The sequence below is a fragment of the Megalops cyprinoides genome, chromosome 7, assembly GCF_013368585.1.
Source record: "Megalops cyprinoides isolate fMegCyp1 chromosome 7, fMegCyp1.pri, whole genome shotgun sequence".
In the NCBI taxonomy this organism is placed as follows: domain Eukaryota; kingdom Metazoa; phylum Chordata; class Actinopteri; order Elopiformes; family Megalopidae; genus Megalops; species Megalops cyprinoides.
This window is the reverse complement of record NC_050589.1, coordinates 30,265,665-30,293,351: the sequence shown is the minus strand read 5'-3', so window position 1 is coordinate 30,293,351 and position 27,687 is coordinate 30,265,665. Positions and strand designations below refer to the sequence as shown.

Sequence of the window (27,687 nt, the reverse complement as noted above, 5' to 3'; positions counted from 1 at the left end):
CCGCCAGAAATTTCTTATTGCGGAAGAAATTATTTCTCTCTTATTTCTAAAAGTCTTGGTACATTACACAGTTTCATCACAATTGTCATATCAGTGAAACAGAATTGCCATCCGACTGCCTTATTTGACAGGCAGTCAGGCGTGGGTTGGTTTCACTTGTTTCCATGCTTAGGTGTAAAGGCAATGTGCCGCACAATGGCATTGTAGGCTGTCCGAAAAGCTGATATTGTCGTTTGTCAAATGCATTCTGGACAAAGAAATACAGGCTGTAGACTCTTTGAATAAATACTATGCATAATTTTTAGAACAGTATTTTTCAGATCCTTCCATGAAGGTCTCACCATTCCTTATACTCAGATTTATTAACTCAATTCCTCTAATTTGCTTAATTTTCATCATATTATACTCTGTGAGCCTAATTTCTGAAACAATTTGGAGATACTTTTTAATGTGAAGTTCTGATTTCTTAACACATTTATTTACTTCATACTGCAGGTAGCTTGACCAAGGATGAATAACTTTGTTTACATATTATCTATTTATACAATTGCTTATTTAGTGTATTTTACTATAAATTTTAATTCCTTGAACAGGGGCAGGGATTTAATCCCTCAACCCCCTGGTTACAAGTTGTTTCTTATCCAGTACGCCGCCTTGCTTCCCTGTTCTGTGCATTGTCCCTGGGATACTTTACCAATTGTATTCAGAAACCGTATAGCACAGGATTGAACTGCTCAATCCTCCGTCTTAAACCGGAGTCGAGGAAAAGTTGCAAATTACATTCTGAGCATAATCGCCTTAAGGTGCGTGGGCCATTAAGCCACTGTAGTGACAGAGTCGCGGGATTAGCCCATCACGAGGGGCTTACGATGCTCATTTCAAGTGATTAAAGGGGAAAAGAAAAAACAGAAGCCATCAACCTTAATTCTGTTTACAGGATGAGGCTCAGAGCGCCCCCGACTAACCACAGCAGACATTAGAAATCGGCATTAGGATTGCTAGGCTTTAGCTGAGGCAGGTGGTGGAGGAGGACTTGATAGCAACTGTCACCTCTCCTCACCGGCTTTCCGCTTGATGGTGGACTCGAGACGTTTTCGCTGAGCTGGCAAATGTCTCCACCCTGGACGCGCAGCAAAGGGATCATGGTCGCTGGAATTACCAGGCTCTCAGTGTTCCGCTTGGTGCTAAGAAAATGTCTGAAATGTTTGAGGATACTGACATTCAATTAGAGGTCAGTTTGGGCTGCATACATGTGAGAGAGACAGAGAGAGAGAAAGAGAGATAGCTCATTTCTCTGACCCTCGTAACAGCTAATTGGCTTTCGTGTCAATCTCTGCCTGAGCATCATCCACCCTGATCTCAGCACTCAGGCTCAGAATTAACAGGCACAGCTCTAGAATTCAGTGTAGGCTTTGATTCAGTGGAGAATGAATCCCTCTGCAGTGATTTATGACTGGTATTTGGATACCATTTATATGAGCCACCTGTTCCACCTTACAGGACAAATCAATTTATTACAGGCTTTGGCAAGCTCTCTGTAGGATTTTGATAGACTTAGATGTGAATATAGTAATGGAACAGTTGAAAGGGATCCTGTGGCCGCAGACCTCTTTACTCTCTCTTGACTCAATTTGACTCTCATGAACCTCTTTTAACTTTATTCTCATCACTTCCTACCTTTGAGGAATTCAGTCAATGGCCCTTAATCTTCTGCTGTTTGGGGCTGACACAATGACTTATTATCCTAAAGATTACCTCTGTGGAGCTCAGGAGTAAAGCTCTGGAGAGATACAGATTATATATCTGTACTACCGCTACAGTCAGATCCACAACCACCCACAGTGTTTGCACTGATTTTCCAGTCTCCCTGGTGTCTTTAGTAATTACTTTTATGCTTTCATAATAATTATTTTAATAGATGGCTAATTATTTCTCTGTGTGTAAGAGCTCATGATTTGTCAGCTTCAGGTTACAAGAAAGGGACACACCTTTTCCCTGATACACTGCTGTGCTTATGACATTCTGGTTCTGGCGTTTGTGACAGGGCACCATATGTCATATTAGCGGGTTGACCTCGTGCTCTTGGTCCCACAGGAGAGCGTGGACCTGGGGGAGATAATGTTCTCGCTCTGCTATCTGCCCACCGCCGGGCGCCTCACCCTCACTGTTATCAAGTGCAGGAACCTCAAGGCCATGGACATCACAGGATACTCAGGTTCTGCTCCATACACAGTGTGTCTCTATCTGTGTGCGCGCCCACACATATGCACTTGTGTACCACTGCATGTGTGTGTTTGTATGTGTTTACAGTAATCTCTCATTAAGCATGTCCTTGCGTGGAATTTGTATTGATTTTTTGAGAAGGTTTGATAGGTAATAATTTTTCTACACTTATACCTTATACTATGTACTAGCACTATATATAGAAATGTTTGAACTAAAAATATAAAACCATAATTCTGTTAAATCTCCAGTCAACAGAAATAATGAGTCACCATTATACAGATATTGTCTAAATGCTCATTTAAAAATCAGTTATCAATGAAGCATTGTGTACTGTCATTCACTGGAACAGCCACTCATGCTTATGGGCCAAACTGTATTCCATATTTACATGGAATGGTTAGGGTTTAATAACTGGCCTATTTTCAAATTCAAATACAAATGACTAAAACCAAGTCTTGCAAATATATTATTAATCATATATTTGCAGTTAAATCATAAGTGACTTTTGGATGAAGCTCCAAGCTATGAATCAGATGTCATACCAACGGAAAATTGTTTATTATTGTTTGCTTTAATCTGTTTTGACATTTCACAAGTTAAAAAATATCCCTTGGTTGAAGATTTGATGGCCTCCATTGTGGCTGAATTGAATCTGTGAGCAATAAGCCATGGCTATTAAATCATAACCCCAAGCAATTCAGTTTCAAGGCGAGCTGCTTCCTCTTGATTTTATGCGAGTTTGTGGTGGCTTATGTCTTACTAACATACCGGCGAAATGGATCTTAAAAACCATCTATTTACAAATAACACAGCATTTGCAAGACGGATAGGTTCTGGCCGTGCCATTACAGCTCAGCATGAGGTATTCAATCTCGGTGTCTCTTTCCTGCAGAATAGCAAGTGTTGACTCATCAACAGTGAACACTGCAGGCAGAAAACTAGGCTTGCAGGAAAGCTATTATTATACTGTAGAAAGAGTGATGTAAACAAATCCTACAAAAAGCGTATCTGCTTTTGATTGAGTAATCAATAGATACGTTGTGGCTTCTGTTAATCAGTGTAGCTTTTCTTTATGAACAGCACAGGGGTTTTATAAGATTATGATAGTCAGCCTCTATTAATTCCATATAAATAGTTCTACTTAAAAAACAATCTACCTTTAAAAAGGTTATGAATATTTGTTTACACATATGCTTATCCATACATGACATAAATATATTACACCATATACACCATCTCCAGATCTGTCCAGTCAAGTTAAAAATTAAGTTAAGGGAAAAGGTTTCCATCAAGTACCAGGGGTTACATTTTAATTTGGTTGAAATGGAAGTTAAGAATTTTAACATACCAACATTCAATGAGGAATAAATATTTCAATATTCACTGTACAATAGTATGCATGTTCCATCTCCAATGAGCAGACCCTTATGTGAAAGTGTCCCTCATATGTGATGGGAGACGCTTGAAAAAGAAGAAGACGACCATCAAGAAGAACACCTTGAACCCCACCTACAATGAGGCTATCATCTTCGACATCCCGCCCGAGAGCATGGACCAAGTCAGCCTCCTCATCTCAGTCATGGACTACGACATGTACGCTAAGCTGCATGTGTAACACATTATAAATAAGCATAGAGAAGAGCAACAAGAGTAACTCAAGGTCTTATACATGAGTTATGAAGAGAGACCTCGGCCCAGATTTAATCTGAAACTCAATCTGCTGTTTTAAGTAACACATTTTCAATGTGACATGTTTCTCTGTTTTGTTTATTTCAGCGATGTGCAAGCATGAAAATCACCTGCTTAAATAAAGAAGAAGGCAAATTGTGGTTAGATTGAATTTGGGCCTTCTTCCTCTTAGGCTGTTATTGTGAGCTCAAGAATGATTGAAGGCAGATGTTACAGACCACAAAGGAGTGAACAAGTACATTGATTTCCTCATGATCCAAGTACAATGAAATAGCAGGGTTTTCAAAGTCAGAGGGTAAAATATAAGACCATGACCAATAGGGAGCCCCTGTACTGAGGCCAGCAGGTCACCCATGTTCTGTTTCCATGCCAACTGAAACCCCAGGATTACAAACATTTTCTCAGGGATGCTGGATTAGAAAGGGCCAGAATAGATTGCCCCTCTCTGAACCGGTGTAACGGAGCATTACGGCTCCATAGAAATCAGAGGGTGTCTCAGACGATAAGCTCTCAAAACAGATTTGCATTTCATGCATTGTCAGTGGGAGATGTTGTCGAAGAAGCATGCTGATTTTCACTGTGCTTGGGGCTCAGGTTTTTATTCTCCTTCAAACCACCCAGGTGCTTTCCCCCCCGCTCTTATTAAGTGGAGCTCAGGGGAGCGAAAGTCTCTTTCCACACACACAAACACAAATCTGCAGAAACTCAATGCACCTCAAGGGCTTTCGATTTATCACGCTTACATAAAACAATAATTTTCGCCTCCCCCATTCACAGGTTCTAAGTAAAGGAGGCAAACAAAAGGTATTGGTGTTTCAGTAATTTGTAAATTATGTATTATTTTACCCTGGCAAATACGCTTATTCAGTCTGCATGCAGTTTACTTATTAATTCTGCAGATTTGTCCCAGAATAATTCAAGAAACTTGCTCAGCAGCAGTATTGATTGTGATTAATACAACTGTTGAAAGCACTGCTACACACTATTACACACTGCATGCTGTTAATGGCTGAGAAAGTAATTGTCTTGTAAAGAACAACTGTAACATTTGCATTGCCTCTGACATGCAAATCCATATTACACCAGAGCAGCAGCATCAGGGATCTTGAATTTTGAATATCACATTTTGGGGTTTTGGCATTTCTGTGACCAACTCACTTTTTTTACACCTGCAGGGTGGGTCACAATGAGATCATCGGGGTAAACCGCGTGGGGTGCAATGCCGAGGGGCTGGGCAGAGACCACTGGAACGAGATGCTGGCTTACCCCCGCAAGCCCATCGCTCACTGGCACCCCCTGATGGAGCCCAAGAAATCTGAAAAAGAGGTCTGTTTGTCTGTTCATGAGGAAAAAGACTAAAACAGTAACCTGCCATTTAGTGACTTACTGCGTGACCTAAAGTGCATCAGGCACGCTACTGTATGCCGAAAAATATTTGTCTTTGTTTTGATCTGTCATCCTCATAATTTCCCATTTCATAACATCATAATTTCCCTTTTCTTGACTACAGAGCTGCAGGGACCCTATTTGTCTATGCTCTCCCCATATTCATCTGGGGTATCACACACCCAGAGGAAATTGAAGGAATTGACACAGGAATAATTCAAGCTTTAGTTTAAGTATCTATTTCATGACGTAACACATGGTCCATGAATATCCACTAGATTTATTGTTTATTGAGTAAATAATATAACTGTGGTATTATTTGTGTACATAAACAGTTTTAATATGACAGCCAAATTGGCCATATGACAGCCTTATTGGCCACGATCGGTTGCAGTGTAATGCTTGGTCTTCAACTAATGTTAGGCAAAGATGCATTTCTCGCCTGTTAAAGTGAAAGCATCCTGTTATCTGCAGTAGCAGAGCTCACAGTGGTAATGATAGCGTGGCTCTGAAGTGGTGCCTCTGTCTCTGTGTGTTCCCCTGCAGTGGAAGGGTCGTACGGCCAGTTTTGACAGCCAGGGCTCCTGCCCCTCCCCCAAACCTCCCTCCAGCCCCTGAGGAGGACTGCTCGGGACCTGTTTGGCCCTCGGCGGGGTCACAGCCATCTCCTAGTGACTCTCTGTATGTCTGTCCGCTTGAGGAAAAACCCCCTCCCCTCCCCTGCACATCCTCTGTGTAGATCGACAGTCCCCCACCGAGCATCGATCCAGGGTCAGTTTTGTCCGTTTGCACAAAGAAAGGTTGGGGGCTGAGGTTGGGGTTGGGCCAGCTGATCCTAGATCAGGGGTGGGGTGGGGTACTGTAAACTTGGAGCGACATCCTCATTGTACCTGAAGATCTGCCTTAATGTTCCCAGGACAACCGGTGTCATGTCAGATCACGGGACCCTCGGGGGTCTTGCCAAATATCAGGATGTTCTGTTCTGCTCTCACAGAAGAGCTCTTTGGTTAGATTTTACACTTTGATAGTCATCATGACAAACTCGAACAATACAGAGGAAAAGTGGTGATGGGAGAAAAGGACAGTCTGGGGAAGGGTGTGAAGAATGTGCAAAGCGCTGGCTTCCAGGTCACAGCAGAGAAGAAGTCTCAGTGGAAGAGAAGCTAGCAACCAGGCCAGTAAGAGGTTAATACTGAGACCATTAAAGACATGGGCATTATGAAATGTACAGTTGTTAAATTGTATGAAAAATTATTAGTTTCTAATTATTTTACAGGAGAGAGAAGGAGGTAGAAGGATACCACAACATCAACATCACAGCACGATCCAATTACCAACGTTCTGCATTGTAAAATTTAATCAACGCGTCTGTTCTATTTAGTTTTAAAGATCAATAGAGTACTTTAAACATATTGAATAACAGGCATTTTTATTTATGATGACATTGAATCTGAGGGTTTTAAAGCCCTTTGAGAAATCTCAAAAAGTACCGCAATTCCCATGCCTACGGGTGTGGTAAAAACGCGTTAGCAAGTGGCTGACAGTAAATTTTGCAATGTTTCTGAAATATACATAAACCCGGCAATCAATCTTAAATGAACATTGTAGATACGATCAATAAGCCTGGCCAGAAAGTGCTAGGGTCATATAGTGAGCGTACACATAGAAGAACATAGTGCTCAATGACATTAAACGCGTGTTTAATGGAATATTCAGCACACTCTTATCTCCTCTCCAGAGTAGGTTTGATAGTATTTGTGTAGTGGATGTTGGGTCTTCTGGCCAAAGAGCACAATCCTATTACTTGCAAAATATTTGATGGGCAATGTCTGAAAATTTTGTCCATGTCTGAAAAAATTATTTATGTTTTTTATGACATGTAGAGCTGTAGAGCTGTATATTAATCCTTTGTTGTGTTTCCTGTAAAAAGTACCTATTCTTCAATTAAAGGGTCAACATACTTGTAGTCATTTTGGGTAATCTATAACATAACCATTACAAATGTGATCCTGTTGTGTTTTATCAGGTCAGTGAGTATACTGTAGTCTTGCTAAGGAAACACTTCAGTATTATAAATGCAAATCACAGAACAAGCACTGTATTTCTTGGTCCTGGAACACCGTCCAAACCACATTACAGTTAGGTGCGCGCATCCTTCTAGATGACCACAGATCCAGATACCAAGGCCTGCTACAGCAAGACTTTACCTTTTTTGTTGTGACATGTAATGGTCACTTTTACCCTGATGCATAGTACTACTAGTTAATGAGTTGTTATGATTGTTTTAAAAGATGTTTAGATTTAATATGAGCTGCCTTGTTAGCCAGCTTGCAAAAACAAATTCTGTGTTCCATTTGGATTTCCTGGCAATATATGGATTAGTTCAATTTCAAAGTGAAGAAATAATTGTGTCTGAACAGAACGCACCATACTGGGTTATGCAAAATAAAGGAAGCACACTATGAATACAGAGCTCTGTCCTATACATACATACATACATACATATATGTTACATATAGGTCTGATGATTGGTTTGAATTGACTGAAGCATATTGGTTTCCTGTTGTGCATTTTTCAGTCTTTCCACATTGAACACTAGCCTTGTTACTTTTGAATGGGCATTGAAAGCCGCAAGATGATTTAAAATCCCATTTTAAAAATATTATTTTGCATTTTCAGTTGCCAGAGTAAATTAGGAAAAGATGTTTCCTGTCTTGCTGCTACTAGCAATATTTGAATATATTCATCAATGTCAAAGTAAAAAAGTGCTGCTCAATTATATGATTACATTCTACACCAAAGCCCCGATGCACTCTGTTCAGGCTCACTGACTTCTCACACCCCCAAGTTTTACGGTTTAGACTGATATGATTAAAACTACCCTGAACTCTTTGTCCATGTAATAGTTAATATACCAGTATTTAATATTTGCCCAAAATTCCTTTAGTAATTTTTGAAGTAATTGTGAAATCATTCACAGGTGATACAGTTTAATAGTGTCAATAGTTTAGGTTATTGTTGTCTTGATTTTCAACATGTAGAGCATTTCCACACACCTTCATGTCTCAATTTAACGTGAAATTCACAGTTTGCTCTTAACACTCGAAAGAGGTAATGTAATGACCTCCATTTTCTGAATGGTCAGATTTGCCGCAAAGCAGCAGAGGTAAAAAAAAATGAAATGAGAACCTGATGTTCTGTGCACAGCAGCTTGACTGTGTGGTGTTCGAGCTTACCGCTCCTCAAGCTCGTGCGATCGGCATCTTAATTAGAAGCTGGCACATAAATTAGCACCAGAGTTGATTATTTACATGACATTATCCTCTAAGTATTGGATCAGCTGACTTTTTACAGCAATGCTTGCCCTTTGTATATTGTGTAAAATCTGAATTTGTAACGCTGAGAGGAAAACATTTAGAAATAGCGTTTTTCTAATCCTCTTGAAGTGCTTTTTTTTCTAAAAATGGATTGATACAAAGAGAAGTACAAACCATTTGTAATGTTTTACACCATGAAGTAAACACACAAGCGAACACTTTTGCACAATGTTTTGTACTGAAAGCACAAAGGAAGCCATGTTCAAGGGGATTCATCTCAGAGGGTTTAATCAATATCTGGTTCACAGCTGGAGAGTTTGGTACTTGTTACTGTGCTGTACTCACGCAATGCTCGAGATCAAGGGCAAAGCACATTGGTCAAAGGTCCTGCAAGGGTGATACAGTCTATGCTTTCTCATACAGATTATCCACTCATGAGTGCATCAGGCCTTCCTGCCAGAAGGGATACCTTCATAACTACATATACAGGGCTTTTGTGAGGTTTTGAATTGTGGACAAGTTTGGGGTTCAGCTTCTAACCTGTGTTCATGTTGAACATCAAGGTCCCTTCAGACAGCTCCTTACCCTAGAGTTAGACTCTCCCCCAGCCCCCCACCTCCACACAAACCAAAAAAACATGAACAAACATGAACAAAAACTGGTTCCATGCACCTGTTGATCAGGCTGAAGCAGTGTTGGATTAAGATGCCTTCACAGGTGTCACAACCTCTATGTAAAAAGCATTCAGATGAGGACTTCCCCTGGCCAGGGACCCTGATAGCCTGATTCAACACAATCTAAAATCAAGTTTTAACCTATTTTAGGCTAAACAGGAAGTGGCAGGGAACCAAAATGTAAAAAAAATGGGAACCCTCAGTGATTGGGTTGTTTCCAGTTTACGTAAAAAAAAATGGAATGGCTGGGGCGAGCGATCTTTCAGTTACTCCTGTCTGTATGACAATGCGTGGGGGCGACTGGCCAGGGGGACAGCCTCACGCCTCTGAGAGCTGTGACATTTCACTAATTGGCACTTGTTAGCTGTAAAGTAAACGAGGTGGCAGTGCTCAGCTGGAAGGATTTCTCCGTTCCATCATCAGTTCCGCACTACGTGATTGTTGAGACTTACGCATTTATATATAGCTACCCTAATTGGATCCCTTCATTCCAACTCCGTTTTGCAGACGGATGAAAAAAACGTGAAATGATCGACGATAGTTTTTTCCCCCACCCCCCACTACTTCCTGCGCTGTGTGTGATGACAGTCCTCTGTCCAGACAATGTAGAGTGTGCTCTGTAGTTGGGGAATCACTGGTTTAGCTTAGGTTCGTAGGACTGCTTAAGACTTTGCTGCTTTGGTTACCATTGTGTGTAGTGTTTCTTAATATGATTCATGTTCTCCTTCCGTTTATCATGCAATCGGTTGACTTTCCAATTTTGTATTGAAACTTTGTACTTGTAAAATAACTGTTTGAAAACTGTCCTTGTATTTTAAAGAATCCACAATAAAACTATTAGTTCTAAAAGCTTTTATTCCAGTGAGTTTTCTTTTCCAATCAGACGTAACGTCTGTAAAAGCAACACAGACCCCAGCTGGGAAGAAACTGATGAAACATGAACATGATGAAATGAACGGAGGCTAAACTGCCGATGAAAAACAGGTCTCAGACATTAGAAATCCGTCGAGATGATGCCATTGCATACTTTAGGTCAGCGAATGTAGCTTACATGTTCACATTACATATTTTTCGGCAGCCCTGGGAAACGGAAACAAGACTGATCAATACAAATGCTCCATCTCACAGGCTTCTGCTTTAACCCTCAAGTCCAAATGCGTGAACCATTTCCCTATGGAACACAAGCCTCATTGCTCAGTAACTCATCCTCACTTCCTGTGCACCTGCAATTTAACAAAACAATGGTGATATGGTGTGTGGTAAACTGTTGTCCACTATAAAGGACAATGTTTCAGTTTGTAATTGAATGGTACCAGACAAATCCCATGAATGACGATGCCTATAAAAGTGAATTATAAAGAAAGTATAAGAGGCTTACTCACCTCATATTACCCACTATCCTTTAAGGTCTGAATGCAAGGGTTGTCTTCTCTCAGTGTATTGCTAACCTATTTATACATGTAACACAAGAAACATGGGATTTAAAACAAATTAACAGGGATGCCTGACAAATCCATGGGGCCTGACTTGACTTAAAATCACTGTCTAATCATATGAGGCATTCACAAGTTCATGATGCAGGTTACAATATGTGCAATTAGACTCTTCGTTATTTCTCTTGATCCTCTCCTTTGGTTCTGAAACACACCCACGAAAACAGCAGTCGCTGTTGTTTATTCTGAAACAGTATGAAAAATCATGTACAGAAACAGCTTAAGGTAAGAAAGAGAACACATCAAACTGTTGTACTTCGCAGGGATTTGAAGGGTTGTTGAAAGATAATGATTAGTTATGGTCTTCAGTATTTGTCCAGAGTGTTCAGATATAAACACAGGTAGGCTATTGGTTAAATGACTATATCCATATTTATGCCCGGATGTATTTGATAATACACTGGTTGCAATGTCACCCACAAGTTTGGAAATAAGAAATACAAAAAAGCTGTTGAGGTGACTTCGAAGTATTAGCTTACTTTGTGTTTTTCTGACTTGCACAGTATTGCTGTGATCTCATTTGAAAAATAGCTGGAGAAATTGTGAATGAGTATGTCAATATAATTACAGCTGCCTAACCTCTGTATGTATACAGAGGATACAAGGATAGTACTTGTGGATGATCATTTGGATAGAGAAATACAAATAACATCTACATGAATATTTGAGACTGAAAATCTAGTTAAATATTTGTCAGATTTTGATTAGGCATTTGTAAATTGGGCAGCCAGTTAAGGATAAAAAGTGGTTTGTTATGTCACAGGACACTAGGGGGCGCTCACACCACCGGCTTTTGCTTCATGGCCATCTTGTAGAGGATCTGGTAGCCATCGTCCCAGGCATATATGAGCTTCTCCAGGGGGTTGTACTTGAGGCTGGAATGGGTGCTATACCGTCTAGGGAAGTACAGCAGGGGGGCCTCTTCACTGGTTACCATGTCGTTGATGTCGAAGATGCACTGCACACGTGAGCGGCTGGGCAGCTTGGTGTTGTACACCACGTAGACAGTGCCGCAGATGATGAAGGCGGCCTCAGCGTTCTCCCGGGGGCAGGGAGTGTCCCACATGTCCTCCATGTCCAGTGTGTCCGGGTCCATCTTGGCCAGGCAGATGTTGCGCTCGTTGTCTTTCGTGGCGTACAGCGCCCACAGCCCCTCCTCGTCGGCCGCCAGGTCGATGTAGGTCTCGGGGCTGAGGGTGTAGACAGGCACCTGGGCCTCCGCCGGGAACACGGCGCTGTCCGCCACCGAGCTGTTCTGCAGGTCGTACTTGATGAGCTGGAACTCCTTGCCCTCCTTCACATAGTAGGCGTACCCGTTGTAGATGGCGTGGCCCGTGCCGCTCCACAGGAAGGGCAGCTCGATGGACCTGCCGCTGGACATGTCGGCCGAGGCCGCCAGCTCTCGCACGGAGGCGAACTCGTACAGGGTGCCCTCGGCCGTGCCGTTGAAGATGTACACCTTCGTCGACCTATTCACGGTGTCCTTGGTCCACATGCCCTTAGGGCCGCCCATCCTCTTCACGATTTTCATGGCTTTGATGCTGGAGACCATGTCTTTGCAATCTGCGGAGTGGCCATGGTCACAACGGTCAACGCGGGCAACACAATTACATTCATTTTTTATTTAAGTGACCACAGGCACAATGGTCAGTATGATTAGTTTGTTAATGACATTATCAAAATAACATCATAACTTCATCTCTGAGCACATTCTAAAGTATCAGAGAAGATCTGAGAGTTGGGCCGTATCTTTCCATTCACGCCCAGTGCTGCGTTTTTTAAAATACTTCCTTTTTCAATCACAAATATGTAATTACTGTGACTTTAAGAGGCAGGTGTTTCCCTGCTCACCTGGAATATCTTTTTGATGTTGTGCCTCAGTATGCAGGACATGCAGCCTAGCCTGGAGCTGTCAATTTCATTGCCCGTGAAGAGAAAATGAACTCATTGAAATCAAATGGAAAAAAACTGACAGCGCACACTGCCTACGGTGATGAAATACAATGTGACAAAATTAAACCAGATGGAAGAGGCAAATCCACATCAAGGGGGGCATGGACACGGGCACAGCAACTGTGAAAAAGGATGCTTCTCATCTTAACTACATTCTCCCAGAAGTGGACAACATTTTCAACAAGTCAGAAGTAGAACGAAACAACGCTTGTGCCGCTCCCCAAAGTTAAAGAAGTAACATGAAGTTAGACACTCCCCAAAATAACAATTTATGCACATATTTCATGTTACTGGAGTCTTCACAATTCCTTCAACACAACAGACGCCAACATAGTTATATGACATGTTTTAAAAAATGAGTACCTAATTAGCTCCAGAATGCACCCAATTTAATAATGCTGTGTATACATGTCATCTCACTGCTCTACCAAGGGACTTTACTGAGCAATATTTTGGCAGAAACCCTGACACTGGTTTACTAATCAGAAAGGCCTGGCTACCCAAGCGCAATGAGACTCTGGGTAATGCATTTACCAGAGTGTGCTGTTTTTTGTTGTGAGTAAAGAGATAAGGCCACTACCAGACTACCTGCAAACACTGGGCCACTCACCCGAGAGCTTGGCATATTTGGCCTTGCTCTTCTCCTTCACAGAGGTCACCTCCTGCTCCACCACCTTGTCGTCCGTCTCCACACAGGGCGGCGCCGGGTTCTGGGTCTCCAGGTAGTCCATCTCCCGCTCCACCCGGTCCACACGGGTGCCCACCGCGTCCAGCTCGGTGCGCAGGGCCTCCCGGCCCTTCTCCAGGCTCTCTGTCAGGGCCGCCATCTGCTGCTTGAACTCCCGCAGCTCCGTGGCGTAGCGGCTGGTCTGCTCGTGCCACACAGAGATGCGGTCCTGAAGGGAGAGACGCCAACAGGTTCCACGTCTCATGTGCGGTCCACCGTGAAAGTTAGGTCACCGTGACCGTGGAGCACAGTGAGCAAACATGGACCAGGTACCATGTGGGTATGTGGCATGTATGCAGTAAATAAGGGGCAGAAATATTAAGCATGCACTCATACTGAAAAGGAGCTGCGGAGTAGGAGATGAAGAGAAAAAAAAACTGTTGATTTATCATCATATAAAGTTTTCCCCATCTCTGGTCTGCTCACCTGTCAGGGCATTGCACAGGGTCTGGGACAGCAGGAGAAATTATCTAATTGTGATTCATAAACAGTCCAGACATCCAATAATAATTGTTTGCAGGATAGCATTCTGTTGTCGGAACCAAATGAATTCTGCTTTTAACAGCCCAATGGTCAGAGTTTTAAACTAGCCCAGTGAGGCATCATATCTTGATACCTGTCAATATATGCTACCGATCGAATTATGCACACAGGGCAGCAACAGCATCACAGTTAAAAACTCTATAATGACTGGGCTGTATTCAGTATTACATTACACATACATTATTATGTTGCACTGTTAAATGTACTTTGCATATGCACGTTGGAGGTTGCTCTGGATAAGAGCATCTGCTAAATGGCAAAATGTAAATGTAAACGGATTACTGAAATTATGTTTTCTTTAACAGCTTAGTTTGACAAGACAGCAGATATCTATCTTTGCTAGGTTTGATGCATCTTGCAGCTGGGGCATGTCAGCAGTGTTATTTTTGCTACAAATCAATATTTGTAGGCTTTCACTACCATCAAGTGTTTGCGATGTGATTTTTAGGGAGAAAAAGAAATGTGACCCTGTACTAATACCTTCATCTTTTTTCCATGTCATATTTCATTCAGCATACAATCCTTTATTTCCTGGATGGAAGATATGAATATCTGTTTTAAATTTTAAAAAGCGCAAACAGAAATGGCATGTCTGCAGAATAAACTTCTAGATTGTTTGTTCTGAACTGTATTTGAATGAGATGTTGGCAGGTCATTCACTGCTACATCTGGACAATCGATTTCTGGAACAGGCGGGACGGCGTTTCGCGACAGCTGTTCTGGATCTACATCAATGCTGAGCAGTCTTAGATGGCGCAGAGACACTGCTTTGTGTCCAAGTTACAAACCAATGTCAAACTGTAAAAATGAGAATGGAAAGGAGAGAATGGAATGCTACATTGGAGAAAAGCAAAGAAAATTTTCAATTTTGCACAGAACAGCCTCCATATATTTCAGACTTAAAGGCTGGTTATCTTTAACACATCAGGAGATGCAGAAAGGGAATTATGCAGATTTCTAAATAAGCTGAACTGTTAAAAGTGAATGAGAGGATTATTCATAACTACCGCATATTATATGGTGCTTATTTTGTCTACTATCCCCTAATTAATCAGTTGTGGGCAAGATGACATCATATTTGCAGGTTAACCCTTAACTCCAAGACTAGTTACAGTAATTAACTAATTAAGTAAACTAGTTAATTAACAGTTTTTGTTTAACTCTTGCTCAAAGGACAAAGGACAGCCAATCAAGGTAACCTTGTACTGTAGGTGTCCATAAATCCCTTTCAGTGAAGTTCACACAACGAAGAGCAATATTCACACCGGTTTACAGAGGGTTAAATGTCTCTCATCCTCTCTGTTTTTATACGCCCTATTGCTGATGGTAGCAAATGGGCAGACTGCAGTACTGAGCATACACTTGAAGCAGGAGCTGGTGTTTTCATTCACACATATTCTCTATGCATGTGTTCCTTTGTCCTGCAGTGCACAATTACCATCACTTACAATCTGCTGTCCTGTTCCTGTTTACTCAGTGTGCCTGTACTATGTCTTTGGGACAGTGGTTTGCGTCTTTTAACCATAAGTGCATAGTGGAAGCACAAGCATTCAGCTAAAATGAAAGGGTAGTGATAGCATTATGGAGCTTTTATGTCAGGAAATATCGTACTGAAAATATCGTACCGAAAAGGCCGAAATAATAACACGAAACCACATGAAATCAGTCAGGAGATTCCAGCCAAGGTGCATAGTCCCCTAGAGGTCAGCAGTGTTATCACAGGGAGTCCTCAGAATGTTCAAAGGTTAAGGAAAAACATTTCAAACTGAAGAGTGCTAGTGATAGACAGCCTAAATCCTGACCTCCTGGCATTGTCACTGAATGGCCCAAACCTCTGGATGTACCCAGAATAGGCAGGTGCCCGTACCGGTCCCCAGCGCCACGGAGACAGCTTAAGCCGTGGTGGAGTGAGGAAGACATATGGGGGTGGAATTATGCCTGAATGAAGATGAACAGCAGCAACCTTAGCATTAACGTCAGCAGGATGGCTGAAAACCCCCAATGTAGATTTTACAATGAGCGACCGGCTGAGCCATCCAGAAACATGAGCTCCGATTCTGATAAATTCATTTATGAAATATTCATTTTGTACAACCCAGAGATTATAAGCAACCCAACTCCTACATCACTGGAAAAGAAAGCAGAAGTGTGTCGCAGTACTGTGGTGCTCAATGCAATTTATTGCTATGGCAAATGTACTGTATCCAGTGATGGAATATTAGGGAAAAAATGAGAAAAGTGGCAGTATACATAACATTTATTATATGAGCCGAAGCCTTGGTTGCCCATAGCATTCCTATTACATTAGAGTAACGATGAGGCAATGTTATCGGGCAGCAACATGGATTAACCGTGGGCATGAATTTCAAAGCACACTGTGATCAAGGGAATCCGGCTTGGGCAGTAAAGCATCTTTTATTCTTTTTTAGCTTTTTTCAGCAAGTCCCCAGCTGGAACGAAAAGAGAAGCTCATTGACAATGCACTCATGAATTGGCTTGTTTATAAGAATATTAGTGTGGAGTCAGCAAACTGAGAAGCAGGTTGTTTCTTGAGGAAGAGACAGGGAGAGAAACAGAGAGAGAGGGAGAGAAAGCATGAGGAGTGATAGAGAGAGACTGATAGAGACAGTAAAAGCACGGTAGCGAAGGGAGAGAGTGAGAGAAAAAGAGAGAAAGTAAGTAAGTCAGAGCAAGAGGAAAAAGAGGGAGAAAGGAGAGAGAAAAAGGAGAGGGAGAGGATGTGAGGGAGGAATTAGGAAAGAGTGACAGAGAGAGAGACAGAGATAAGACAGCAGTTTGCATTGGCTGCCTTGTAGCCGGGGGGCATGAATGAGGTTGACGAGTCAGAGTGAGATTACATTAATTGGACTGCTGTTGCTGAGACTGTACACTGGAGGAGAAAGACCAAAAACCAAACCTTCCAGGCACAACTGTGCGCTGAGTTCCATCTGAGACATTCCCCGCCGCCTTAGAACACCTACGCCCCCAAAGAAAACAGTTTGCAGAAGGACACATTCTACCGGCACAAAGTCTGACCAACTCTCGCGCTTATTGCATTCTTAAAGACTTTCATTTTAACATGCCCTTAAACTATGAATTCCCCAGTGCCAGATCTGTGCACCTAACAAGAATGAGGACTGGAGCTGGGTGAGCCCTGGTTCCAAACATCATTGACGCTGTCTTTGGGGGCGAACGCCGTGGCAACAGCCACCTTGAGAATGTGGGGGTTTGCCCTGTAAAGCGGAGTGGCACTCACCTCGATGGCCAACAGTCTCTGCTCCAGGTAGTCCATCAGCGCCTGATGCTGGGCGCTGGAGAGGCAGAGAGAGGCGGCGAGGAGGAGGAGGATGAGGAAGGTTCTCATGCTGAGGAAGGGGCGCGGGGCGTCACAACGATCGGTCGGTCCAGGCAGTCGGGAGGCAGCTGTAGTGTATCCTGCTCTGGCGGAGGCTGCTGTCCTGGGTGTGTGTGTGGATGAGGGTGTGTGCGTGTGTGTGTGTCCATGTGAGAGCACGAGGGAGGGAGGAAGGTCCTCCTTCTGGAGTTTCAAACTCTCCCTGGCCCTCTCTCTTGGCAGGAATGTTTTTGCAAAAGCTGAGGGAGGAGCATCTGAACCCGTTGAAACCTCCTGTGTCTCTCTCTCTTTCTCTCTCTCTCTTTTCTCACCCATCTCTTTACATAAGTTTTCTTAATCAACTGTGCATAAAGTATCCCCGATTTGTGTATCAATAACTTTCTGTGATGTTTAAAGTAAATCTAATACCACTGATGGTTATACTGAACAGGGATTTATTCTAAGTGGCATATGTAAAATATAACATAATAATCATGTCCTAATCATAGATCTTGACATATTTTTAACTTTTGTCACAAAACATGTGGCATGTCTATTTGATGACTGATTGACACCAATTCCATTAGGGCAGACAGGACAGTGCTGCACTGTAAAAGTACTCCTCTCGCTGCAAGGTTCACTGCATTCCCAGTGGTTAAGGCTGTAATCTTTATACTGCAATTTCAAAATGGGACTCCAAAAGGGATGTGAACTTTGGCAGTGCAGCAGGCTAAAAATAACAGCGGCTGCAGTACTGTCTGACTGCCCCACCTGGAGAACAATGAGCGGTGCGTTGCAGCCCGCTCATTCCTGCTGCGAACGGGGACATTTTTTGGACCCGAGTTCCCCTGTTATATAAGTATCCTCGAAGTCGTTCCTAACGGTCAGAGCTGAATAGAGTCCTTTTCTCTGTTGTTCCTAATTTCAGAGACGCCCCGTCAAAGGAGACGTACTTTCTTGGCCCCTGATGAAAAGCTACACGTATGAGCAGCTAATAACAAGGCATGCAATTCTGTTTTCCTTTCCCCTGACCACACATGATGAGTGCGCAGTTCGGAGGGGAATAAATGCAATCCCAAAACAAACTCTGTTTTTACTGGATCACCGAGTGTTTTCTCGGTTTGACATTCGCTTAACCCTGGACCGCAGGTCTCCTGAATGGGCTGTTGTTCTGACGAGGGACGGTTATCATCATCCTATTCTTTTCCTTTGACCGCAATCCTCATTACGGTGAAATTCAATGTGACCAGTCAGCGTCATCGATGCCAGCAGTTTGGGGCCTGCTTTTATTTACTTTAATTCATCGGCTCAGTTGGCACGCTGACCCTGGCCAGCTTACGTAGTGTCTGCAGTCTACATGTTGTGAATTTAGATGGAAATTTACAGAAGTGCTGTAGCATGTCAGTGCTGTCAGCACTATGACTTCTATGGAACATGCCAGCCAGCTTTATCATACGACTGCATTTGTCGAGCCATGCAGTGACGAACCTGGCGCCCCTGTCGACAATGTTTTGAAAAATCCCCTGAAACGTTACGATCTCTTAATTCCCTCTTAATTCTCCCGGGGTTTTTAAAAACACGGTGGCCCCCGCCACTGCTTACACGCACACCTGTAACAAGCAGCCACTGGGCTTAGCTGACAGGTGTGATAATTGACCTAGCGGAGTTACGAGGGGTCTGAATGTGAAGCAGAAGCAGAGGGACACCTCAGCCCCCAGGGACCGCGGTAACAGAACACCGATCTGGCGCATTAAAAATGCATTATTGATGTGGACTCGCGTGACCCCGGGCCGCGGGTACCGCCTGTACCTGAAACGTGGGGGGGACTGCTTTGAAGCGGCGGCCTGACAGTCGTGACGGGAATAAAAGGGCGAAGCTGAATAGACCGCACTTCAAAGGGGGCGATCGGTACAGGCTCTGATACAGCGGCTCAGGTGGGTGCCCTCGTGTTCCTCGGTAGCAGTTTGGCTCCAGTCCTTTTTTTATCTGAGCATTGTGGGAAAGAAGGGCTTTGTTTGGGGTTATGCAGTTACCCCGTTTGATACATGAAACATTACCGGCGGTCCTAGACCAGCAGAGCTGTTTAACCCAGTGTTGCTTTTTTCTGGGACATGGACACCTTCAACGTTATACAATATGGGCACAACCAGAGCATGCTGCCCTTCTGGCTGAGTTTGGGGGCGGATTTCTGGAATATACATCCACCGGAAGCAGTCCAATACCTAGCTATTGACCCCAAATTGCATTGTTAGGTTGTTGTTCATTTAAAATGAAAAAAAGGAGAAAGGTTTTGGCCTGTTGGTGTTCCAGATCATATTACTGCTATTTCATATTGTGAGGAAGTCATCCAGTTAATTATTAAAATGAAAAAAATGCAATTATGTGCCTCTCCCCATAACCACCATTAAGACTCTTAATTATAAACAACCACATTATAAAATCTGATTCCTTTAAAGGGACTGTATTACTGCTGTGAAAACTGCGTTCTCATACTGAATCAGCTTTGCGTGTAAAACTCCAAACAGGTTCTCTGCCTCCCCTATATTTAGTCCACTCGCCACCACTGGTTAACTGGATAATTCCATAAATGTACAGAATCACCTGTTATTATTATTTCATTATTCACTCAAACCTCCCTCAAACCATCTCACTCAAAAAGTATGATTCACTTAACAGTAGCAAGCATTATGTGCCATGAGCTAAATCAAAACTCTCAACCCACTGCTGTGAAAAGATTCTTGTAAGAGTACATTCTCTGTGGTTGATTTAATTGGCTGGATACACAGCAGAGCTAGTATGGTGACATTAATTGTTTATATTTTGAGTGGCCATTCTAACTGTATGTGAGAAATCTTAACATTGGACAGTATGTTGTGAATTAATTCATAGCAGAAAACAAAACTTTTTTCCACCTCTCCAGGCTACTGGCCTCTTTAGCTCTTTAATAAAATGTATATCAAGTCTAAATGTATGTATCAAAAGTTGGCTAATATGAGACAGATTGACCCTATCACATTTGTGTCATGTTACTCATATATTTCAAACTTCAGAGATAGCAAAAACCCAGGAGACAGAGGGACTGTCGGCTTTGCATGTGTGTCACATTGCATACCAGGGACAGCTAACTAGCTGAATGAATGCAGGGCATCATTTGCAATGCCATTGCTATCGATTGCTCAGAATTCTTTTAGCATTGACTTACTCTCGCTCTCACCGAACCTAATCCCCAAATTGATGTCTAGCCTAATCCAGTCAAAACCCCCCACTAATCTGAACACACCACAAATGCCACAGGTGAGATCGGAAGGCTGATGTTGTGATGATGTAGTCATTCTAATTAAACTTAATTAATTAATGCATATTAATTCATATTATAACAGTAATATGGCACACAGGAGTTGGGCACATGTGTCATATTGAGTGTGCCAGCAAGCAGCCGCTAATGTTGCTGTTGGGTGGTACCTGCTGTGAGTCCATACCTCCCATTTCTTGCCTGCCACATGCTGCAAGCGTAGTCATGGCAACAAAGGGCAGGCTGCCAAGAGATGTGGAACTGTGAAGCCTTGAAGTCTGGTCATGCCTGTGATGTCAGGTCTGACTTGTCCGTTGCACAAAAATAAATAAATAAAGAAAGAAAATGTTGTTATTGTGCATGAGGTAGCTTAGTACAACCAGTGGGTGGCAATGTTGCATCCAGGTTGAATTTAGGACAGTTCAGGCAGAACTTGCCTGTGGCAGTGTTCTTGCAGGCTGACTGAAGAATAACAGCCTTCATGGCCAAATGCAATCAGGATGCTTTTTTTCTTGATGCACTGGTCATCTGTCAAAAACACCTCTGATGACCTCATGTCAAAACTGGTTCATCCTGACCAACACACAATAAATTGATACCATCCCTGTTGACCATTACTGATCACTGACCAGAAGTAATAATCTTAACCTAGGCTTAGTGACTGTTCAGAGTCATTTTGGTTTTTGGTGGTGCATGATTTTCATAGTGGTGGAATATGATTTTATTGCTCGAGGGTGATCTTGAGTAAAAGTGTCAGCCAAAAATGACCCTCGTTAAAGAAGGCGAACCTTACCACAATAACAAATAAATACATCCATTTGATTTTTTGACTGTTTTTCTGTTAAAAACAGTAGGTTCCCTCTGGATTTCTACCAGTTCTGGTATTCCTGAACTGTTTGCATCCATGTCACTCAAAGTCTTACTTTTTATCCCCTGCACTGAAAGAACTGGAGGCTCTGCTTCCTCTGATATGTCAGAAAAAAAGTCTCTGTGGGCGTCTATCACAGACTTGTTCTAACTGTCAAATCCCATCCTACCTCAGAGACTGCACACAGTTTACGACATTTGACATTTCAGAGCAGGTGATCCTGACTACATTGTTCTTTCTTATCTGAGGGTTGGATACTACACATTGCAGAGGGGTCCTTGGTGCTTCATATACTTGATTAGTAAAGCTTAGCACATCTTCCACCTTTTAAAAGTTGTGAGGTGTCCCAACTTCAGATCAGTGTTGTTGTTCAACTGGCAAACTAGCATTGCAGTTTGGATGTGGGTTTTGTGATTTAAATTCATGAAAATCCTAACTGTAGCATATGAGATAAAGCATGAGCCATGGGCTGTGTAACAGAAGAAAGCCCTATCTTCAGATCCTATCTGGGTAGCTGTGCTGAAATGAATTCCTTGTCTTTCTAGAGCAAAGAATATACAGTACCAGACACTGTTTCCCTTGTGGGACTATGTAATTTTGCAGCAAGCTGCTAGTTGCGCAGCCTTGAAGCAGAACTCCTGTGTGCGATGTATCATTTAATGCACTTTCTCCTGCTGCAACAAGATGGCACCGCAGGCCAGAGAGAATGTAGCCAGCACCGCAGTGAAAAGGAGCAGGCCTATTCACTGGGAGGACATCTGATGCTGTTACAATAATCTTTGCACAACCTTTGACATTCCTCACTGATTCTGGCCCACATGGTTCGAAAGCAAATATTTCTAATGCGTAATGAAGATTTTATGTTTGTGATTCTGTAAGCTTAAGATTTTTAAGTCAACACCATTTGCTAATAGAAAGTAGTATGACTTCATTTGTGTTAGTTACTAACAAAGTTTTTATTTATTTATTTATTGTTTTGATTCCCCAACATTAATCTAGCTTGGCTATCTTGTGTTTGTGTGTGTGTGTGTGTGTGTGTGTGTGTGTGTGTGAATGTGTGTGTGTGTGTTTGTGTATGCGCGCGCATGTGTGCATGTGTCAGTGTGTATGCTTGTGACCGTCGCTGGGCTGCAGTTGCACTGATATTAACCAAAACATGAAAAAAAAACACGTTTATTAAGTTTTAATAAAGATTGAGTGGGTCGGAAAACACGACCACCTAGTGCCAGGTCATATAAAACACTGTGCCGGGCTGAGGGGCCGTAAATCCTTCGGCCTCTTGTAAATAGCTTTAATACACCCGAGGCGCCAGATCACTTGACCTGCGTTAGCCCCGGAGCTCACGAGCTTTTCCCCTGACGGAGCGGACTGCAGCCGTCTCCTCCCGCTGTCAGGCCAGGTAATAATCACAGCCTTATTAGTAACACACGCACGCCGCGCCGCCTTGTCCCGGCTCCAACCTCAGGGCCACTCGTGCATGTAATCAATCGCAGAGAGAGGAGACTTCTGCCTGTCTGACCCCCTCCTCGGCTTTCTGCTCTTCTCTTTTCTCTTGTCCACTCTTTTTCTTTTCACTCCTGTTTTTTCCTTTGCTCTCTCTGTCTTCTCCTGTCCACTCCCTCTTGTGTTCCTTTCTGTGTTCCTCTTGAGTCTCCTCCGCACTTTACCTTTTAGGGGTCTCCAACTGTTGCTTGTCCACCCTTTTGTCGCTCACTCCTCTCCTTCCCTACTCTGCCTCGGTTCATCCTTCCTACCAGTATGTCTCTCTCACTTTCTCACCTCCGTTCTTCCCCCTCTCTTTCTCTCACTCCCCTTGTCTCTTTCACCTTCTCCTCTTCCTCCTTATTCAGTGTCTCTTTCTAGAACAGACTCGTTACCCACAGACAAACCCCTCAGCGAGTGTCCATTACAGACCCATGTCTCTGCTGTGGTCAGATTAGCAGCAGAATCCATGAGGTTGTGGAGCCATAACCATCAACCCCACGACTTTACATGCAGCTACTCTGGGCACATCAATGTACCATCAGTATGAGATAAGAACAATATACCAACATGCAAGCCATCACAGGTCTCACTAATCCCCTGCCTGGCTTGAATGTACAACTAAAAAGCAGAAGAAGTGGCAGCTAGTGAACATTCCTCTTCTGTTTGGGGTTATTCAGGTCAAACTCGGGCACTGTGTACCAATGACCAGATGATGACAACCCATCCAATGCATAGCCCATAGCCTTGTAATATTTTTGTAATCTTGCAGCAACATTCTCATCATATAATTCAATAAGAGTGTTACAAGATGCCTGGGTAAGAGCCAGTGACCGTTAATCACAGTTGAAGCTCCTTCCTCTCCTAGCTGAAGGGTTGTGGTGTTATGGGGAAGAGTTGTCCAAGATCGAGCTCTCTATGAATATTCATGAACAAGAAACCCTATGACCTATCTTTGTACTGAATGATCAGCTATTACAGTAATGGTGCACATCTGCAAATATGGGCGGCAGTGTAGAATAGTGGTTGAGGAGCAGGACTTGTAGCAGGGGCACTGCTGCTGTACCCTTGGGCAAACTACTTAACCCAGAATTGCCTCAGTAAATATCCAACTGTATAAATGGAAAACATTGTAAAAAACTGTAACCTGGGTAAATTGCTCTGGATAAGAGCGTGTGCTAAATGCCAACAATGTAATGTAATGTAATATGCATAGCAGTTATGTGCCAAAGAAAACCAAACAAGCAACCAAACAAAAGGTTCACCTAAACCAAATTAGCAACAGAGATCCAGCAGTTTTACATTGGGACGCACTTCTTTTAACTCTTCTGCCCCAGCTATGCAGTCAGATAAGGTTCAGAATGATGCATACAGAGTCTGACCTCTCTGTCGATAAAGTGTCTGTTGCAGAGTCCAGGAGTCAGTGGGCAGCTGAGCCCAGCAGACAAACGGCACACAAAGCGGCATTTACTGCCACTGCAACTGTTCCGTACAGCAGGCCGGGAGATGGAAAATAAAGACACAGGTTGTGGACGTCCAGGGAAATCCCAGCTGGCTGCAGTTGTCCCGGGACAGGGGCAGACAGCTGCGCCCCACGTGCTCTTGCCCCTGCCGCTGCTCTCCCATTGTCTATTCACTGGCCGGGCCCCTGGCGAGCCGCCCTTTTCCCTCCACACGCGAGTGGACGCCGCTGCTGACACTTAACGCTCACCAATGCGTTCAACTGTCAGATTCCCCAGGCCGCGGGGGAGGCCAGCTCCCTCAGCCTCAGACAGGGCCCACTGACTCAGCTGCAGCGCTTCAGGTGAAGTGCCTCGCAGCAGACAGTGCAGTCTACAGCAGCGGTTGAGACAGCAGAGTCTCCCAGTCACACAGACCTCCAGTTGCTTTTCCAGTGGCCCAAGCATGGTCTGCGCTGTGCCACACACCCCCTGGCTGAAGGCTTGTGGGCCACAGCCTCGCCCTGACGGCAAGTTGCGGCATCGCTCTCATTCCCGCTGCCCTGTCTGAGGCAGAGGCGTGGCGCGGAGGCAGTGCCGTGCATGCCATTATCTCACGAGCCGCTAATTAGGGAAAAGCTGCGCCGGAAAGCGTGTCGCCTCACGTTCTCCGCCCGCTCCGAGCACCGCCGAATCCGTCTCCGGGACCAACGCTTAAGTGACTAATTTAAGTGGAATGTATCTACCTCTGATTATAGAATGTTTTCGTAACACATGAATAGAGGCGATGCATTAGCATGGGGCCTCTGCAAAGCAATTCCAAAGCGATTCCACTGCATTGCCCTGGATCTCCCTGGATATGAATTGTCAGTAACCATATCACTTCAGTGCACGGACATTTTGGGGTTACACATCAAAGAATCATGGCTTCTTAGCACAGATGAAGCCTTGGCACTTTATGGGGAGAAATATCAATATCTCTCAAATGTGGAAAGATGTGGCTGGATAAAGAAGGTCGAAGATGATATAATGCCGAGATGGGTATGTGCCGTGAGAAGCAGTGAGTCTCGACTCGACGCGCAGACAAAACTACCGTCGAGGCACGCTGTAACGGACACATTTTCCCTATCTACTCTGGTTAAAGTAAAATTCTCAAGGCATTTGATAGTGATTACATAAAACCCAGGCACCAGTGCCAGCCTTTCCCTGAGATCCTGAGCCAAGAGCCCTAGGTATCAGCATTCCGTGCGTGCATCTCTTCACAGAGCAAACATAACTCACATCAAACTGGCTGCTTGCAGCTCTGCTGCTGAGACGGACAGAAAGTGCTAGGGATTTCCACTGCAAAGCATTTGATCATCATTTGCTGTGGTCATTCTGGTCCAGTTTGACACAGGAGCCAAGTAGAGGCTATAATGATCTGACATGATGGGGGGTCTTCTGTGCTCACTGATTTGTTAAGATACCTTGCGCTGTCTCACATTTTTTAAGAACTGTGGTCCTACTTGAATCATATACCCTATGCTATCAATCACTGATTTGTACAAACCAATCTTTGATTATCATTGATCAATGTCATTCCTGTTGGTATTTCTGTTATGTCGCAGGTACATAACATCACATGCACAAACACACACATATATGTATATGTAACATTACGAATTTTCAGTAAAAGCAGGATTTTCATAAAAGTATTTTATGAAAGCCAGTCTCCGGCTCATCACTTTTTGTTTCAAAGGATATTCAGGCACTTCTGTATTTTGCACATTGTATCCATAGCAATGCCAATCAAAACAGTGACATTTTTCACCATAGTACAATGATGCATCATTTCAGACGGCAATAAGGTGATAAATGAAAGACTGGCTAAATTTATGGGAGATGTCGGAGTCTGTGGTAAATGACAGCCCAGCCAGTATCTTAAGACGCGGCGGATGGGGTTCACAGACGGAAAGGTAGGTGCTCACAGACATGGCTGGAGACTGAAGATGGGGGGAAAGAGGCATTTTTCAGCAGCTCTTTCAGGCCGTTGAGTGGTGTGGAAAACCTCTGTCAGAGCCTACCTGCCCTTAATTGCTACTCCTAAGAGCCCTGTGTTTTCCCTGGAGAGCTGGCATCTTGACAGGTCGGGGGTTCGAGGGAAGGAGGGGGGTCCCCTGCGGCAAGGAGCCTGGTGACGTGTGAGGAGCCAGTTTGGGGGGGGGGGGGGGGGGAGTCAGAGGAGGTGGTGTTTGGGGGGGGGGCTGGTGTTTACAATGCAAACACAGAGTGACTTAGAGGAGACTGAATGAAATGAGCGAGAGGGAAAGAGAGAGAAGGGGAGATACAGCCACAGTCAGACTGTCTGGCTGCACTGGGATCTCCTTTACTCAGTGTCATATGATTCCAGGGGTCAAAGGTTATCCCCACAGATGAATATGGGGCCGGGCCCAGCCGCTCTCACAAAAGAAAGGGAGTTGTTTTCACTCCCGGGGCCTGGAAAGTTTATTTCAGGAATTCATTCTGCCAGCGAGAGACTGTAAACCTGTCCTGGGCATGGAGAATTATGTTCACAAATATTGAATTTTTAGGGAATGGTTTCATCTGGCTGCCAAAGCCTCTGGACTGTCCTTTTCTTATAAATACATTCAAGTATAGGCCTGGACAGGAGTGGGGGGGATAAGACAAACGTATACATGTTCGGATAAAGCATACATCCCTAAGCTTTTGATTTGACGCCAGGGATTACAGGGAAAGCTGCATGGGGCTTCAGGGCAACATTGTTCAGGTCTGTTTTTGCATGACTCAAGCAGACCCCCTTCTCGGATCTCATCCCAATATTGCCTAGGCCTCGGGCTGCAAAACATTGATATGCAAACACTGTTAACTGAATTATTACAAATATACTTTCAACTAACACAGTCAACAAAGCATTCTGGCTGAAAATATCTGAGACTGACTACACTGAAAAACAGAAAAGACTTGATGAGATAGCCCATCAAGGCAAATGGAAGTAAAAGCAGCACCACTTTCCCTGAGACAGACCATTTGTTCGTTTTTTTAAACATAAATCCATCCATATAACTCAGCCATTTATGGATCGGCCATAACTTGGTGCAATGTTTTTCATGAAGGCCTCTATTCAATTTGTAATGACAACAAAAAAATGAACACTTACTTAAGCCTGTTACTCAAAATTGTGGAAAAGTCGAGGCACATCGCAGTTAAAGTACGTTGGATAGAGGTCTTAATTTCCAAACAAGCCATACCAGAGAGAAAATGCAA

General features: G+C 43.5%; 2 protein-coding genes across 2 annotated transcripts in view; one reads left to right on the top strand and one right to left on the bottom strand.

Moving 5' to 3' along the window:
• The window catches only part of syt6a (synaptotagmin VIa), a 44,568-nt gene extending 38,476 nt beyond the window's left edge, over positions 1–6,092 (top strand). Inside the window, exons 4-7 of the mRNA XM_036532992.1 lie at positions 2,095–2,215; positions 3,648–3,819; positions 5,091–5,241; positions 5,848–6,092. Of these exons, the coding sequence (XP_036388885.1) occupies positions 2,095–2,215; positions 3,648–3,819; positions 5,091–5,241; positions 5,848–5,919 (516 nt within the window). The 3' untranslated portion in view covers positions 5,920–6,092. The remainder of the gene's footprint in view (positions 1–2,094; positions 2,216–3,647; positions 3,820–5,090; positions 5,242–5,847) is intronic.
• Positions 6,093–11,513: 5,421 nt separating this feature from the next.
• Positions 11,514–17,504, bottom strand: olfml3a (olfactomedin-like 3a). The gene is made up of 3 exons (XM_036534308.1): positions 17,265–17,504; positions 13,349–13,634; positions 11,514–12,348 (listed from the first exon to the last, which is right to left on the bottom strand). The coding sequence occupies exons 1-3, from the start codon at positions 17,370–17,372 to the stop codon at positions 11,564–11,566; spliced, it is 1,179 nt and encodes a 392-aa protein (XP_036390201.1). The 5' UTR covers positions 17,373–17,504; the 3' UTR covers positions 11,514–11,563.
• Between the last annotated feature and the right edge of the window lie 10,183 nt (positions 17,505–27,687).

Coding starts and splice junctions, on each gene's coding strand:
- olfml3a (XM_036534308.1), bottom strand. CDS start 17,372: ATGAGAACCTTCCTCATCCTCCTCCTCCTCGCCGCCTCTCTCTGCCTC. Junction 13,635..17,264: donor AGAGACTGTTGGCCATCGAG/GTGAGTGCCACT, acceptor CTCTCCCTTCAG/GACCGCATCTCTGTGTGGCA. Junction 12,349..13,348: donor CAAATATGCCAAGCTCTCGG/GTGAGTGGCCCA, acceptor GCCACTCCGCAG/ATTGCAAAGACATGGTCTCC.